Consider the following 17666-nt stretch of genomic DNA (forward strand, 5'->3'; position numbering starts at 1 on the left):
CACCTGCAATGAGGCTTACAGCCCAGAAGCCCAGGACTAGAGTGAAAATGCAGAGGAACTAGCCCCAAAGTCTCTCTCCCAAGGACTGGGAATCCACAGTTGTGGATTCAAATTAATCACCCTTTCCAAAGATGAACCAGCTCTGAGTCAGCAGAATTCTCCCTCCTCCAGGCAAGAAGCCAGGATAGGAAAAGTGGCAGAAATATTTTGTGTTGCATCTTTATACTTTTTGAACACAGAATTACACTGGAACTCTAGAGAAACAAACACACCCGGAGCCAAGAAGTTGTGTGTAAGTAATGGTTTGCTTAGTCTCTCTCTTTCTATGCTTTCTACCCTGCATGTGTGAAAAAGGGGTAAAATGGGCCGCAAGCCAACAGGTCATTGCCAGAACCAACCAGACAGTAGTCAGTGGAGGACCTGCAGTTTCCAACCGTGTTCTCTTGCTCCAGCACAACCTACATCTTTCTCCCCTCATACAGACAGGAAAAAAGACAAAAGGTTTTATCACAGCTTTTTCTACATAAATAGAAAAAAGAAGCAGTTTAATGAGCTGAACATCTGTTCCAACCCAGCCTTGAGACAGGGTTTCAGCAAGGTCATGTGCTGATGCTGGACAGCCAAATCCAACAGACAAAAGCATCCCCATGATGCTCTATGTGCAGAACGCCAGTTGAGAACAGAACTGTTTTGCCCCTGCTCAGACCTCCCAGACATTTCAGTTCATTTTCTTGCGCTTCCGTTGGTTCCCTGATGACTTCTGCACAGGCAAGGGGAGAGAGAGACTGCCCAGCTTGTGGTTCTGATCATTCTCAAGTCCCAGCAGCCCCTTTGCCTTGGAGACCTTCAACCGCATGGCCCTTGCAATGTCCATCATCCTGGAAAATAGAGAAACGCTGTCTCAGTGGGGCACAAAAGCCTTCTGTACCATGACACTGCACAAAATATGAACAGCCTTTTGTCTCAGGGGAGAAGCCAGGAGGCACCAGCGAGCAGGATGTGTTCTCTGCATCTCAAGGATACCATGGAGACAGAAGCTGGAAGGTACTCAAAGACTACAAGGTACAGCCTTCCTGAGGAGGCTAGAATGCTACCAAGCTGTGAACCGCCAACTTGGACAGCAGCCCAAACCCATGTTGCCTTATTCAATGGCCAGCTGACTTGAGAAAAAATTGCTGCTGCTCTCCACCTCCCTATGAAGAGAACAGGCATTATTCCAGCTGCTGCTTCCCAGTGTACTCATCTCCCACGTGTGGTATGATGAATGGAACCTAGTACAGCAAGAACATCTCCTCTTAGCCACTAGAATTCAGCATCCTTAGCTCTAAGAAGAGGCGCTTGGCTGAGATGTGTAGGGTGAAGAGCTTGAGCAACAAGATGCAAGCCAGAACACACTGGGAGGCTTGTCAAACAGAGAGAATAAAGTGCATCTGAAGGGAAGCTAGCGGGGAAGGGGGTGTCCTGGCCTCAGCTGGTGTCCTGAGAACACACAAGTCCCAGAATCCTCCCAGATGACTTTATTATCTTTGAAATACAAACAGATTCAGTTGGGACGGGTTCTTCAGTGGCTCAGGGCTATGTGTCTCTCCAATTTTTCCAACAGGTCCCAGCTGCCTCCACCCTTTTCTCAACAGCATCCTATGCCCTGTGTTCCCAGCTCCAGTACAGCAGCTAAGAACAAAAACTGGGCATCAGCTGTGAAAACCAGCATGGATTCCTTAAAAAGCTTAAAAAGAAAGAAAAAATGGATGGAAACCAACAGCAAACACTGCTGTTAAACCCACTACTATCCATCAAAGAATAAAGAGCATAATTGGAGGCAAAATCAGAAGTAATTGCATCAAGGCTGACTAGGGAGCTTGCAAAACCAAGAGGTGACTACAGGCTGTGATAACTTCCTGTTATCACCAGACCTTAACATTACATCCCTCAGCCAGAAACCCTAGGACAGTCCACAACATTTTTCAGTTGCAGTGAAGGGTTTGTGTGCCTCCATAGTTTCTACCCAGCCACAGGACCACTAAGCAATCCTGTTAAGAAAGACCAACGTGACTGAGTTAGGAAGCACATGTCCTTGGCACCACTATCGCCCACAAAACAGGACAGGGCGGGAGAGAGATACTAATGAGCATGGCTGAACAGTCACTAATGGGCCACATGACCCCTTCCCAGACAGTGTTAACAAGCTGCCCGCTGAGCTGCTGTCTGCTTGCTGGTAAGTCTCCCAGCAAGCACAGTGGACTGGTTGAGCAGTTCCGATCAATTCCTGATTTATTCTGCAGAGGCCGGAGACACAGTACACCACAAACTGCAGTGGAAGAACTCCCAGAGCCAGAGGAGCTGGCAGCAGGCTCCGGCTGACACCTGCTGGGAAAAGCAGGTCTTGCAGCTAACAGCAGATGCAAGACATGACTTCTTCCATGGAAAATTAGTCTAGGGAGCAAGTGCCGCCAAAAGCTAACACAGCAGGGTTATTTGCCCTGAAGCTTATTCTGCAAGCTGTTTTCTACCCATTCACCTTATTTCAAATACTATGGCCAGCAGTTCTGCCTACAACCTCTCCCCATCGTGCTTTGCTGAAAAGTCTACAAGTTCGTCAGTATTTCAGAAACAAGGGGCACAGAGGACAGGAAGGTGAAGATGTGATTTGTCAGGCAAGAAACAGAGCTGGGTGGCAGTGGATAGGTCTTGGCTGGCCATTTCAGTGCTGCCTGCCTCTGTTTCCTTCCCTGCAGAATAGCTGAAGAGCCTCTTGATGCACCTGATGCAACTGTTTGTGGCAAGTGCCCTTTCAAAGCTTGAGATGTATAACCACCCTCCTTTATGAGCACCAGGGCTTCAAAATAAAGGCTGAACACACTCATAAAAGACAGAGCCCAATTACAACAAAAGGGACTCGCTAGCAGGTATTACGGCACTACCCAGGTGCCAGAGAGGTTCCAGAGCTCTTTCCTCAGGGGCTTTTCGTAGGAGGATCACAGCATCACTCAGCAAGTGTGAACAAACACAGTGACTCACCTGCTTTCTTGGAGCTTCATGTCATTCTGCAGCACAGTGAGGTCTGTTTGGAAGTTGTTAATGTGCAGAGCCAATGCAATGACGTATGCTATGATTTTAGCCTTCATTGATGCAGAGATTAAATTCTGGACACTGGCAAGAGGGAGAACACAAGATGTGCAGTGTCAGTGAACCCCAAACACAATCCCCATGAGGTGCAGACAGAACTGGAGCTCCTGTTAGACATGACTGCCTTTTCCTAGACACCAAAGAAGAGCTCAAAGCAAGACAGACCTCTGATCACAGGGGCCTAACAGGCTTCTTTGCCCTCCTCACATGCCCCCGTTTCTGTTCAGAAGTGCAGGCCCCTGAGGCCGTTTATTATTATGCAGCCTTGACAAAACCACCAGCTAATGACACTTCAGTCTCTTTGGCACACTGGTCCCTTGCCGGAGGAAAGCACAGGGAAGCTGTTTTGAGGGCATTCAATGTAACTACTAACAGCACCTCAAAAACACAATCCCCACAAAGCAGATCCCTGGCTGGCAATCCTCTGGGAACATTTGACTGCTTGTCACTGGTTTGAGCCTTCAGACAAAAGCTGGCCCATTTGGACTCAAATTCTCTGCTCCCGTCAGATTAACAGCAGCAGTGCAGCTGTGTAATAGCTGAGCATCAGCATTACGTCCCTTCTAGGCAGAAAGGCTGTTAGCTCCCCGAGTGTGGGGAAGGCACTGTGGCAAAAAGTGAGGATACTATTAACTTTTGCCTGTATTTTGGTGCTTCCACTCAACAGGATTACTGAAAACGTTTATCCAGATTTATAACTGCTTAGTTGTAAGTGGCATCTGTCTGAAGGCTGGAGCCAAGGGCCACCTGGTCAAAGGCAGCCTCCAACAGCTGCCGAAGGCTCTCCCTGCAGCGAGACTGCACTCAGCACCACACAAGTGGCTCTGACACTGCTGGAAAGGAGGACCTTGCAGGAGCTTCCCAGCCTCTCCTCCCATCATGGGGTGCTGGCTTCTCCTGGCTGACCTCCATGACAGGACCAGACCCTACCTTACTATACCAAACTTTGTCACTGCTGGCGGGGTAACGCCTGGGCAAAGCTTAGGGAGAACTCTTTGGCTTGTATCCATATGGGTGCAATGGTGTGGGTCTCAGCCCAGGGCAAGTTAACCAGTGCAAATCTTTACACAGTTTTATCTGTGCAGGTTTCAATGGAGAATCCAAAGAAGTCAAGTAATGCTTAGGTTCATGTAAAAGCACCCCTGTTATGCTAATTAAACTATGTGAATGTAAAAAAGCACCCTTATTTAGCCACCGCATTACCTGTCCTGACCAACCCTGGGACGGTGGAAGAGCTGACGCATCCATCTGTCAGCTGCCTTGGTTCACAGTGAAAACGTACGTGTGGATAGCTGCCTGTTTAGCCGCACAGTTGAGAATCAGCTGCAAAGCAAGCACCCATTCTGCCATCCTGCACCCCGAAATGGTCAGGCAGATGGTTGGGCACCCCATTTGGTCACGCTAGCTAAATCCACAGGTGCAGGGTCGCTTTCGCACACATGACCCTTCTTTTCCCAGTCACATTTCAGACCTGCACTGCCGAAAATGGACTATCACCAGCCATGACCCAATGTTCTACAGGGCTGAGGTGTGAAGCAAGAGAAGCTACTGCTGTCTTCCATTCTGGTAGGAGGTTTCCTGATCATGTGCCCATGGCCCTTCAAGCTGAACTCTGCTGTACCTCTGCCTCAAGAACATCAAAGCAAACATAGTTCCTTACCTGCCATTGTTGTACGTCAGTGAAGTGAAATTCTTCATGAGTTTCCTGGAAATAATGTGTGGGCATTCAGGACCCATTGGATCTAGGACATAAAGGGGTTTTGCAGTGGAATAAGAAACACATACTCTTTCTCGTACTGCCCACCTCCAGCCATCATAATAGCACATTTATTACCATGACTTACCACCTCTTCCCAGGAACATAAGAGAACCTAAAAGGAACTTAGGCGTTTCATTTCTAGGTCTCATCATTTTTCAGGTCTAAGAGAGGCTCCTAACACCTTTTCTTTACAAATGGGATCTCCCACTTCAATACTGCACCATCCAAAATGTGTGCATGTGTGCCTACACATATATTTCTTTTAATAGATTCCTGCCTTTTAATAGATGGTCCTGTCACAAAATATTAGAACTGAAACCACACTAACAAATTCCTACTAGCACCAAGACCAGTCATTTCTACATCCTTCTTGACTAAGTCCTATGGGGCAACTCCTGCATCTCCAGCAATGCAGGAGGATATTTACAGCCAGGCTTGCCATTTGCTCCTCCATCACCCCACTGCCATTGAAAATGCTAACAATGACATTTTCAGCACTGACAAGGAGACTCAGATACACAAGGCCTATGGAAGATGGCAAGTCTTGAAAACCTCAGCCAAAATATTCTGTGCAGTGCTTTTGAGAACAGCAGTTCCTGTCAGTTTAAAAGCAAGATCCTGAATACAACGGAATTATGATCACTGTGATTCACACATTGAGCTAATAAGTAAAGGATGATGAAGACATTCTCAAAAGCACAAAAAGAGACATAAAGGATGTGTTGTGTACTGTATGCCTCTTGCACCTGGAATATGGAGGCTGGATGAGGGAGAGAGCCAATAGTTCCAGCTTCTTGGCTTAGGACTAAGGTGTGAAAATGTAAAACATGTTTATAAGTACAGAACTACCGATAAACTAGAAAGAATCTCAAGATTTCCAATCCAAGCTACCCCGTCTCCTACCAAGAGGATCTCATGGTACCATCCTGATGCACCGCAGTTACAAAGAGACCAAAATGTATTAGACATACATCTCCCAGCTGACACAGATCTAATGACCCTCAACAACATGGAGATCCTCAACCTCACCATGAAACAGGCTGAAAGCAACTGCTGCAGCTAGCTGTTTGATCACATAGCTCATTCTGGGCAGCTGTACCGTTTTCTACTGCAGTAATTACAAACCAAGACCCAGCAGGTAGCTTAAAAGCGGAGGAGCTGAAAACTCTTACGCTTCTTCTTGATCACTTTCAGTTGGCTGAACTTAATAAGGGTGTCCAGGAACCAGAGGCATCGGGCTTTGTGATCCCTCCTCTTCTCATCAGCAGGCAGGAACTTCAGCTCCTCTAAAACAAAGGAGCAATGGCTGAAGGAGAGAGAGGGGGAGGATGAGCCTCAAAGAACCAGGAACCAGTTTACATCATCAGGAGGACAGGACACACCTCTAACTTCAATGCTCAGCTATTTGAGAAGAGTTCCCTGGACACCTATAAAGCATAGCCCAGGAGGCTGCTTTGTGAGCACACTTTCCTGTCAATGCCTACCATGTTCAGCCAGCCCCCTTCAGCGTGCAGCTACTAAGAAGGTCCCCGCACTGCAGAAACTGCAGGCTCTCAATGTGGCACACAGACACACTTCTACTTTGGCAAAGGCAGACAGGAAGCACAGGGAGTGAGGTGCGGTTTGTGCTTTTCCTGCTCACTTCAGCCCCTCAGCACAACGGCTTAACAGCTCTAAGCGTATGTCCATGTCAGCTTGCCAAGCCACAGCAACCTCCACAGCAAGGCAGTACTTGGCTGGGACAGTTCCCAGCCATGGGCATATCATGCTTAGCGCAGTTCTGTGGTCCATCTTCTAGGCACTTGCCTTCAGACCCCACTTCGGATTTCTCCACTCTTTTCCTCTGCAATCAGTTCCCCAAAGGGCAGCCATGCTGCTGTGCACGTGACTCCCTGACCTGTATATAACTATACCCCACATTCCCTAAGGTAGGTGTTGCTCAGCCATACTTGGTTCAAATGTCCTCCCTCTGCACTGAAAAGATCAGCCTAGGTACAGTGGAGCTGGCAGCAGTAGTCACCCTGCCCCGCAGAAAAACTACAGTTTCACAGAGCCCACCTCAACTATTACAAGGGCGTTTGTAGCAGCATTACCTTTTATCTTCCATTTTCTTGGTGATTTCTTCTGGAGTGATGTTAACAAAGACTGCTGCTGGAACCTGCAATGCTTCATACTCTGCTGGGGACAGAACTAGAAGGATTTTAAAGAAAAGAACAAGCGTGCCTTTGTTCTCTCTCCTGGTCTGAACAGCCTGCAGTGCGATAAGTTCTACCCACCCTTGCTTTAGGAGGTGTGGGGGAGGGAAGGAGGGAAGGAAGTTATAAATGGGCAGGACATAACGACAAGACTTGGAAGCTGGCCAATAACAAAGGTCTCTAAAAGGACTGTGACTTGTGACAAGTCACTTCTCCTGCACGGTTGACCTAATTACCATTCCGAGGCAAAGTGCTGCCAACAGGGAGACACAGCATCCTGCTCTCTGTAGGAAAGAGGCAGAATATGGGACTTGCAGGTCCAAAAATCTCAACACAGCATGTCCCTGCTCTCAGCTTTTGGCTCATGAGGGGTGAAGGCTAGGCTCATTCACACGCCTGGCAGCACTCACTCTCACATGCCAGACCACTGACATCGAGGCTTACAGGTGTGGGAGACCACTCTGCCACAGAAAAAGATACTGTCCTCAAACTTGTAAACATCTTCTGCTTTGTCAGCATCTTCATTACATGGTGGGAGGAAGATGGAGATGTTCTGTACATCATCTTGGGCCACATCCTGAGTCAAAGCTTTGGAGGGAAGCAAGAAAGAAGAGAGTATTTGGACCATGCAACAAAAACACAGAGAACATGACCACAACCCAAATCCTTCCTTTAAACACAAGTCTACTCAATGGTGCTTCTTGGGTAAACACCAGTTTAATCACAGCTGGAGTTTTAAAGATTTAACTCCAGTTCAGTTTATCTCACTTGGGACAGTAGTAAGGAAAAGGCTCCAGCTCTTGCCTATTTTGTTTGGTTACTGCCACATGTAGGTGCTGACTGTACAGAAAGCGTTCCAGTAGGCACAGAAAGGCCAAGAGCTTCTGATACGCCTGCTATGTATTCAGCATGCTGGGTTTTAGATTGGTGTCATCACTTCTACCAAGACCTTTCTGCTTCCTGAAATTTAGAAAAGCCACTCCAGACTAGAGAAAAATCCAGGAAAGAAGTGCACCAAGACAAAGTGGTTGCTGCTCCTGCACCTCTTGCCTGCAGGGTGGGCAGAATATGGGTTTGGCACCCTGGGTTCCACTGGACATGCACTTGGGCCAAAGCAGCTCTGAGAGCACAGTCAACATCTAACCTGGAACAGAAGGGATGAAAGCTGACGGGATCTACAGTCAACAGGCATCTCTCCCATTCATAGCCAATGAAACTCAGAATCCCAAAAGTGCTGGTGGAAAGGAGCTCTGGAGGTCTCCTGTCCAACATCCTGCTTGGAATAGGACTGTCTACAACACTGGATCAGAGCAGCCCCGGCTTTGTCGTGCCAAAGCTTGGAAACCCCCAAGGACAGCGACCCCACAACGCTCTGTGACCTGTCCCAGGTCTGCACCACCCTCCAAGGCAAGAAGGGTCCCCCAGTCTCCCACCTGGACCTCCCGGTGCCCAGGGACCACCGCGAGTTGTGCTGTTGACTCTTGCTGGCACTGCTGAGAAGGCTTGGCTCTGACGGCCCTTCAGGTAGCTGTGGGCTACTGTTAGATCCTCCTTGGCCTCCTCTTTGCCAGACTAACCAAGCCCAGCTCCCTCTTCCTCTCCTTGTCAGCTGTGTGCTCCAGGCCCCTGCCTGTTCTTGTTGCCCTGCCATGACTCATCTCTCATTTCTCCACCTCCTTCCTGATCAGGGCAGGGGCGCAGGGGGGTGGCACAGGCTGGACAACATAATACAGATGCAGCCTCACCAGCACTCAGTAGTGGGGTTATCAACTCTCCTTGAAACATCACCTCAGTGTGATGCTTTGGAGTGAACATTCCCTGCAGTAGTGACAGTAAGTAAGGCCATGGCAGACTCCTCTTTGCTGCAGGCCCCTCCATAGCAGAAGCCTAAGTCCATCAGCCTGGCTCACAACAGCACTGGGGATGGCACTTGATGGGGCTGTGACCTGGTTTAGGGCACAGACCATTTTCCATAGACATGACACTGCAAAGCCAAGGTACAGTTCACCTCAACGAACGTTCAGCTTCTCAGTTCAGACCAGGTGAATGTACTGCCTTTATCCCAGTAAACTGATATCCAGGGACTCCCAGAGGAGTTCCCAGTAATGGGCAGGGACACACACTGATGCCACAGGGACCTACCCTCATTCAGGCAACTCCCACACTAAGTCTAGCAGGATAAAAAGGAAGCAGTTCCTTTTCCACCAGAAAGATCTGCGAGTTCCTCCACACGTGCCCTTCTCAGCTGTCAGACCAGCTGCTTTCCTGGTCACTCAAAGAAAACCCCTTTCTTCTTCCTACCGTACTTGGCAAGGAACAGACAGAAAAAGGCACTTCTGATTGCCTTCATTAAACCCTGAGACAGTATTCTTACCTGTTACTCCCTTTGCATTTATAATGTTTGTTGCTGCTTTTGTCACAGCTGTATTCAGAATATCATTGCCCACCGCATTCATTCGCCGAGAGTTCAGAGCTCGCTTCTGCTTGCTGGTACCAAAGGCCTCAATGCACAAATCCATCTGTGCAAGAGAGATGCAAATGAAAACACACTGCTGAAGTGAAGACACTTTGCACCTAATAGGAAAACTCAGCTAACCACCACTTGTTCCACACTCACATTCTCTAAGAAAACTTCAAACATTTCACTGGGCACAACCCAACCATGCAACAAGCACTGATCTGCAAGGGGGCAGGAAGTAACTGGGATTGTAATCAAGCCTAACATAATTATGAAAATACTGCCAAGTTAGGCACTAATAATGCACTGCCTCATAGACCTCCAAGGCACAGAGAGAGTGCTGAACCTGCAGAGGTTTACCCTGTAGTAAACCAAACATCAGTCTCAGACAAGTATCATCTGCCAGTGTTAGCTGGATAATCCCAGTAGAATATGATAGGCGGTTTCAACTTTACCTTCTCCCTGTAGGATTTAGTCTGATAATCCTTCGTGTCATCAGGTATTAAGTTATCTATAAAAGAATGAAAGTTAGTGTGCTTGGCTTGCAGCAGCCGGGACAGGACAGGTATTCAGTACCCCTTTAGCTCTAATCCATTACTGAAAGGCTTGGCACATCACTTCAAGATCTCCTCCATAGGACTTTGTCAATTAAAGAACACACTGAATACAAGAGTATGTACCTCAAACAAAAAATGAAAGGCAGGCCTATTTTTGCTATAAAGCCTACAAGTGTAACACATGGATTGCAGCAATACCCAGGCCCTGCTGCGCAGGGAAAAAATAAGCTCCCAAAAGACAAAATTGTTTGCATTATCCTCCTGGGTTCATTAACAAAAAGCAGTTCTGCTGAAGAAAAGCTGTTCTGTTTTTTAGTGATCTAGCCCCTTGACCTGACAATTTCTAGGCTTCCCTCAGCAGAGCAAACCTAGACAAGGCTGCACTTATTCTGAACAGTGACAACTTTCTTACTGACTCCAGCACTTCCACTCTCCCACTCGCTACACTCTCTGCTTAACCTCAACCCTAAATTTCACCTTGCTTCCTTCTCCCTCCGTTTTTCACATCACGCAGTGTCTTAAAAGGAGAGTGTAATGTATCCTCCTTCCTCCATGTTGAGGGAGTAAGGCAGAAATGAGGATGAAAGAGCAGCCAGGGAGACAACAGAGAGCACTGCTGTCAGCAACCAGGCAGTCAATAGCTGAATGCATACACAGGTCTAGCATGCTGTGACTCTGGTGCTGGGGTTAAAGACAGTATCCTCCTACCTGACAGCAAGGGCTGCATGTTGAATATTTCAGCATTATAGACTTCCATTTGCCCAGAGTCCTTGTCTAACACACCAACAAAATACCTGGGGAGAACAGGGGCAAGTGATTAGTGAGAGACAGTCCAGTGGAAGAGATGTTTTAAAATACATGGTGCAGAGCCATGTGTAGTCCCCATCCCCTGCCAATTCTTCTGCCTTGCAAATGCAAGTTTTCCAAGCACATTCAGAATATCACAATAAAACAAGTTACCTCCAAGGCATGCACATATATACACACAAACACACACACACACACACGTGTGTGTGTATATATATATAAATATATAGATAAAAATACGAAGACTTGTTGCTCCAAGTAAATGTAGAAGTCTTAAGACAACTAAATAGCTCCAAAATGCACAGATGAAGTCTAGGTGCTGGAGTCCTAGCTGCTATTCTCTTTTGTCTTTTTTGATGTGTCAGGGCCCTTGGTTTCTCAGTGCTTCTATGCAGTTTCCTGTGTTTTTAAACCATGGGTTCCCTGTGGCCAGTTCTCTGCTTAGTACAAGTCACTTTAAATTCTCACAGCTTCTCAAAAACCTGACTTTGCTGTCTCTAAAATAGGATAATTTCTCTCAGGTAAATTCCTTTTCATCCCACATTTCAGAGGGGCGAGCCCAAATGGTTTGCGCTGCTCCTCACCATGTCTCATGACCCACCAGGAACAGGCAGTTCACCCTTGGCTGAAGTTGATCAGGGTATCAACTGCACCAGTTTCTTATGCACCCAAAAGAGTTCATTCCATGTGATCCCTTCTGACTGGTGCCTGAACTTGGCTCTGCTGCAAAACACGTCTTCCTAAAACTCAGGACACACCTTCCGAAGACAAAACCCACTTGCACAACAGGCTGCCTGTTGCAGTAGGAGCAATACTATGCAGCTGCTCTCAGAGGAGCTGCCCGAGTACAGTGGGAATCACAGCACCTCACTGGCCAGAAAGGATCTCTGGGCAGTTCCTGCTGTGCCAGAAAGCCCAGAGGTCTGGCGGACTCATTGACTTTCCACTCAGAATAAACTGGGCTGTTTGCTCAGAGGTGTTTTCTGCTCCCTGTTATACCCACATTAGCAGTTGTGAGTGCAGTTCTAGGCTGACAGCTGCCGAGAGCTACAGGAATGTATCCACTGGAGGAAATCCTCATGCATGCAGCTGAAGCAGATGTGGGAGGAAAGGGACAGAAGGATGGGGTGGGAAAGCTTGAAAGAAAAGCAAAAAATGACTTAATTGATACTTGCCTGCATCTCTGGAGATCCTGAGCCATGTGTACACCTAATGTAAAACTAATACTTGAAGCTGAACATGTACCAGCAGTTATCTTGCCTTGTTAGTTTCCATAGCTCAGGATCTCCAGAGGTGCAGGCAAGAACCACTTAAGCCACTAAAACCATCTCTTAATCAGTGTTCAGAGATAAGAGTGCTAAATCTGCCTAGAAATAATACTGCATTGATACCTGTATCATACATATTCATTAAACTAATTTTACCTCTCCAAACTCAAGAAGAAAAAGCCCTTAGTGCCTTTTTTCAGCTACAGCATCTTAAACTGAAGACTGTCATATATGAAGGTCCAGCTCTCCTGGTTTCACTTCTCAGAGAGAAGAACAAAGATTAGTATTAGCACGTTTTGGTGGACTATACACAGAGGTGAAACCAGTTCCTTTTACAGAATTACAGAGCTAGGCGTTTCAGTTGGAAGGGACCTACAGCAATCATCTAGTCCAACTGCCTGACCAATTCAGGGCTGACCCAAAGTTAAAGCATATTATTAAGGGCATTGTCCAAATGCCTCTTAAACACTGACGAGCATGGGGCAACGACCACCTCTCTAGGAAGCCCGTTCTAGTGTTTGACCACCTTCTCCATAAAGAAATGCTTCCTAATGTCAAGTCTTTTTCAGATCACCAGGGCACTAACATCTGAAGGCACCTCCTCTTCCTAACAGTTTTACACAACTCTGCTTTTTACTCCCTCACCCTACCTGTACTTTAACTAGTCAGACACCATCAGGTCAGTGCAGTCCAACTACAGAAAGGATGAGCTATGTGAGCAAACTGCACGGGGCAACTGGAGTGGATCTATGGAGCAGAGCACTTGGTACCAAGAGCCTGACACGCACATTACATGCATTTCAGTGTTGCATAGGCTAGTAGGGGCAGCAATACGCACCAAAGGAGAAAAGAAACACCTCCGGGTATAACAAGGCAAGATTATTTCACATTGGCTCTCCACCCATTTGGCAGTTCTTCTATCAGAGAACGAGAAAGATCTCACATACAGAATACTTCTTAGGAGGCCAGTGGGATCTGCCCCAATGACACAAATGTCACATTCTTAACCAGGACATGTAAAGGCTGGTGATTTCACCAACACTTCCTTCTACAGTGTGTGGCACAGACAGCTTATTAGTTCACACAGCAGCATCGTGCTGTGGCCCTGAAGTTAAATTTTGATTAATGACCGAGGGGTTTCTGGGGCAGCAGCAGATGACCTTAGTGATTTTGTAATCTTTATTTCTTATTTTCTTAATAACAAAGCTGTTATTCCTAGGTTTCAGCTACATGAAATCATCTCCTCATGCTTTCCTTCACAAGACCTTTTCAAATACACTCTATTTGTATGTAATGTCACAACTTCCAAAGGGACATAATGTGCACAAACAATGCAGCTGCAGGTGCTAGAGTCTCCTGTCAAAATCCTCTTGATTCAAATCATGGCCTCCATAGGAACTTCTGAGCCAGCTTTAAGAAAGGCTACCAGGAACTTTGTGTCTGAGCAAGTCCTCTGCTTCCACCTCCATGTCCCTGCCCCCATTTTGCCAGCAAGCCATACCTGCATAGAGAGTTACATTTCATAACTCCGTTGCTGAAGTTACTCCCCACATATGAGAGCCTTTCAGTTTCCGAGACCTGAAAAACAAAGAAAAATTACTTGAATACAGGGCTGTGAATAACCTTCTCTGCATCCACTTTATTTTCCTTAGTGCCACAAAGCTCTACATTCCCAGGCATTGGACACTAGTCACGTGTAGGCAAACTTCACTTTGCCCATTTTGGGTACATTTTGCATAAGGTCAAAATTTTTAGAAGACAGACTACATTTCTTGAACCTGAAACTACCCATGATATGTAATTCTACCTCAGCCTTCACTGGGCCGGAAGGTGAGGAACCATTGCAAAGAAATCATGGGACTCATAAGTTAAATTTAGAGTTTATCAGTGTAGCAGACTTGGGTGTCACCACAGTTACAATGCCTCGCTAAGTTGACCACTGTACTTTAATCCAGAAGCAACAGTTTGTGAAAGAAACTGGGTTTACTCACGAAGTCACTAGTGAAGAGAGACCAGGCCCCTGCCAGCCAATTTAGGATACTATTTCCAATGCTTTCAGGTCCTTAACACAGTTGCTCAAAGTTTCTCTAAGCTTCCAGCCAGGACAAACCTTACAGATTTCAGCCTGGGCCAAAGGCACACACTGGGCAGAGCCACCACTGCAACTAAGGGGAACTCAGTTTAAAATGTAATTTTCAATGATAATTTCAAAGCTCTAGTACTGCCAAATGACTGCAATTCACTGACTAAAAAAAAGAGCTAGCACTATCAGGAATGGCTGTACTGGGTTTACGTGGCAAGGTTTTGGTAGCGGGGCGGGGGGGGGCTACAGGGAGAGAAGCTGCTAGAAGCTTCCCCCATGTCCAACAGAGCCAATGCCAGCTGGCTCCAAGATATACCTGCTGCTGGCCAAGGCCAAGCCCATCAGCGATGGGGGTAGCGTCTCTCTGATAACATATTTAAGAAGGGAAAAAAAAGTTGCTGGGGCACAGAAACTGCAGCCAGAGAGAGGAGTGAGAACATGTAAGAGAAACAGCCCCGCAGACCCCCAGGTCAGTGAAGAAGGAGGGGGAGGAGGTGCTCCAGGCGCCAAAGCAGAGATTCCCCTGCAGCCGGTGGGGAAGACCATGGTGAGGCAGGTTGTCCCCCTGCAGCCCAGGGACGTCCACGGTGGAGCAGATCTCCACCCGCAGCCCGGGGAGGACCCCACGCCAGAGCAGGGGGATGCCCAAAGGAGGCTGTGACCCCGTGGGAAGCCTGCACTGGAGCAGGCTCCTGGCAGGACCTGCAGATCTGTGGAGAGAGGAGCCCACACTGGAGCAGGTTTGCTGGCAGGACTTGTGACCCCGTGGGGAACCCATGCTGATGCATTGTGCTCCTGAAGGACTGCACCCCGTGGAAAGGACCCACGCTGGAGCAGTTCGTGAAGAACTGCAGCCCATGGGAAGGACCCACATTGGAGAATTTTGTGGAGGACTGTCTCCCGTGGGAGGGACCCCATGCTGGAGCAGGGGAAGAGTGAGGAGTCCTCCCCCTGATGAGGAAGGAGCAGCAGAGACAACGTGTGATGAACTGACCGCAACCCCATTCCCCATCCCCCTGCACTGCTGGGGGGGTAGGAGGTAGAGAATTCAGGAGTAAAGCTGTGCCTGGGAAGAAGGGAGGCGTGGGGGGAAAGTATTTTAAGATTTGATTTTACTTCTCATTACTCTACTCTGGTTTGATTGGCAATAAATTAATTTTCCCCAAGTTAAGTCTCTTTTGTCCGTGATGGTAATTACTGAGTGACTTCTCCCTGTCCTTATCTTGACCCACAAGCCTTTCATTATATTTTCTCTCCCCTGTCCAGCTGAGGAGGAGGAGTGATAGACCAGCTTTGCTGGACACCTGGCACCCAGCCAGGGTCAACTCACCACAATGGCTCAACCACCTAAACGTATTTTGAAATGTTTGTGTTTCTACTATACTGCAGCATATTTCCCCTGAGGATTTTGGCTGAAAAGTCATTTATTCCTTGAGTGAATCATGCATGTAAGCAGCTGTAAAACTTAACAATAGCAGCAGAAAGCACCTTCAGACTTTAATCTTGGTTATCTCTTCACTGAAAGAAACAGAGATCTCCTTATAATGTAATTTAACAACAACAATAAAAAAAACTTTGGTAAAGAATTCACTGTGTTCACTGCATAAACATAACACAACAGATTTTGTGATCAAATGGACCTGACTAGTTGTTAAGTAACAGCTTTTAACTTTAAAACATTATTTCCCTTTAGGTTATTAAAATAAATCACGAACACATGTACACACACAGACACACACACACACACACAGAGCTTCAGTAAATCAACCTTTGCCTGAGAATACACAATCATGTATCAATCACAATTTTTCAAATAAGCATGTATTCAGTTCTGATGGAAAAGTTACTCTCACACGTCACTCTCAATATCATTATCAAAATGTCCCATATTGCACTACTCTGGTTCCTTTCTGTTCCAACAGTCAACCCACAATGCCAAGCCTGACAGGGCATGGTCTGATCCTGACATGCTCCACAGAAAACACCGTGCCCAGACACCCGGTGGGGCTGCAGGACCTGCATCCACTTCTCCAGGCTCCGGACACGGGGTGGGTCTCCACAGAAGCGCGGGCAGCCTCGGTGGGGAGCCTGGCCTGCCAGCAACACAGGCTTTACAGGGTAAAGGAACGGCTCTCCCCTGCCCCTCCCCTGCGCAGGGCTTCCCTGAACGATATAAGGGGTTCCCTGAATGATAAGGGCTTCCCCATTCTCCCAACCCCCATCACGCCCACCTCTGTTGTGGCAGCAGCCCACCTAAGAACCAGACCTTCCTCTGAAATCCCAAAGGTTTTGTGAAATTTGGAAAATGATTCCTCTCTCTCACACAGACTGGGGCTAAACTCTGATTATTTTTTAAAACATTTGCTACAAAGCTCCATGCAGATTTTCTGAGCCTTGCTCACTACACAGTAACGAGAGCAGCTGGAGCTGGGCAGCAGGCTGGAATATGGAGGGGAACAGCGGTCTCCCTGAAACGGGACCAGACGGGCTGTGTGTCTGACCGAAGTTTCTAGTTCCTACTTGCAGGAACTGCCATGACCGCAGCCTTAAGAGCAAAAAACGGCAAAAACCCTTCGCCACCCGCTGAGGTGCGAATTACACGCGTGTCCTCGGCAGGGCCTGGCCGCAGCTCTCGCCTCATCGCCGACGGGCCTTGGGGCCCCGTTCTGGGCGGCTGCCCGGGCTGCAGCTCAGCGATCCCCGTTAAGTGGCGATCCACGGGGCAGACGACGGTGGGTGGACGGTGTCAGCGCCTCACCCACCGCCACGGCCCCTTTCTGAGCGGGCGAAGCTGCGGACTCCCATGGCCCCTTTCCGCACCGGAGCCGCCAAGGCTCCCAAACCCACGAGGACGGACTGCAGGCGACCACGGGAGAGCGACCCCGGGCGAACCCTTACCAGGATCCTCCGGCGCTTCTTCCGGGGATGGGCCGTATCCTTGCTTCGGTAGACGGTAAACCGCATGGAGTCGGACCGCCGCAGCCTACCGTTGGAGAACTGCACTGCAAGGCGGCGGAGAAAAGGCCGTGAGACCGAGCTGTGAGACCGGGCCGTGACTCTCGCTCCCGGCCTCCACGCCCCAGCCCAGCCCGGCCCGGCCCAGCCCCGCCCCGTCCCCCACCTCACCCAGCACCGCCGGCTGCTCGGCCTCGGGGTTCCCGCGGTAGCACCAAGCGGCGGCGGCGGCCATGGCGCAGGACAGCGAGGGACGGAGACGGTGGGACGTCCCTCCCGGGGCGGGCCGGGAAACCCTGCACCCTCCGCCCGCCTCACCGACGGGTTCTAAACGAGGCGCCGGCTCTCGGAGAGCGGTTCACTGCCGCCACCGGGCCCGCTCCGCTGCAGCCGCCATACCCGGACGCGCGGCCTGGCCTAGCCGGCGGAGGGCGCCTCTCCGTCCCCCCCCGGGGAAA

The 17666-nt window shown here is 48.5% G+C and overlaps 1 protein-coding gene across 3 annotated transcripts; it reads right to left on the minus strand.

Annotated features, from left to right (window-relative positions):
• Window positions 1–528: 528 nt before the first annotated feature.
• POLR1E (RNA polymerase I subunit E) lies at window positions 529–17559 on the minus strand. 3 transcript variants are annotated; one of them, XM_052777180.1, is made up of 12 exons: window positions 17380–17559; window positions 17152–17255; window positions 13672–13748; window positions 10804–10889; window positions 9994–10049; window positions 9455–9599; window positions 7561–7668; window positions 6979–7075; window positions 6058–6191; window positions 4787–4868; window positions 3019–3150; window positions 529–878 (listed from the first exon to the last, which is right to left on the minus strand). In XM_052777180.1, exons 1-12 carry the CDS (start codon window positions 17441–17443, stop codon window positions 719–721), a joined length of 1245 nt encoding a protein of 414 aa, XP_052633140.1. In that variant the 5' UTR covers window positions 17444–17559; the 3' UTR covers window positions 529–718. The 3 variants fall into 3 exon arrangements, with proteins under 3 accessions (XP_052633140.1, XP_052633141.1, XP_052633142.1); XM_052777181.1 differs by having other exon boundaries at window positions 17375–17468; XM_052777182.1 differs by lacking the exons at window positions 17152–17255; window positions 17380–17559 and adding an exon at window positions 16853–16909.
• Between the last annotated feature and the right edge of the window lie 107 nt (window positions 17560–17666).

Source organism: Harpia harpyja, chromosome Z (assembly GCF_026419915.1).
Source record: "Harpia harpyja isolate bHarHar1 chromosome Z, bHarHar1 primary haplotype, whole genome shotgun sequence".
NCBI lineage: Eukaryota > Metazoa > Chordata > Aves > Accipitriformes > Accipitridae > Harpia > Harpia harpyja.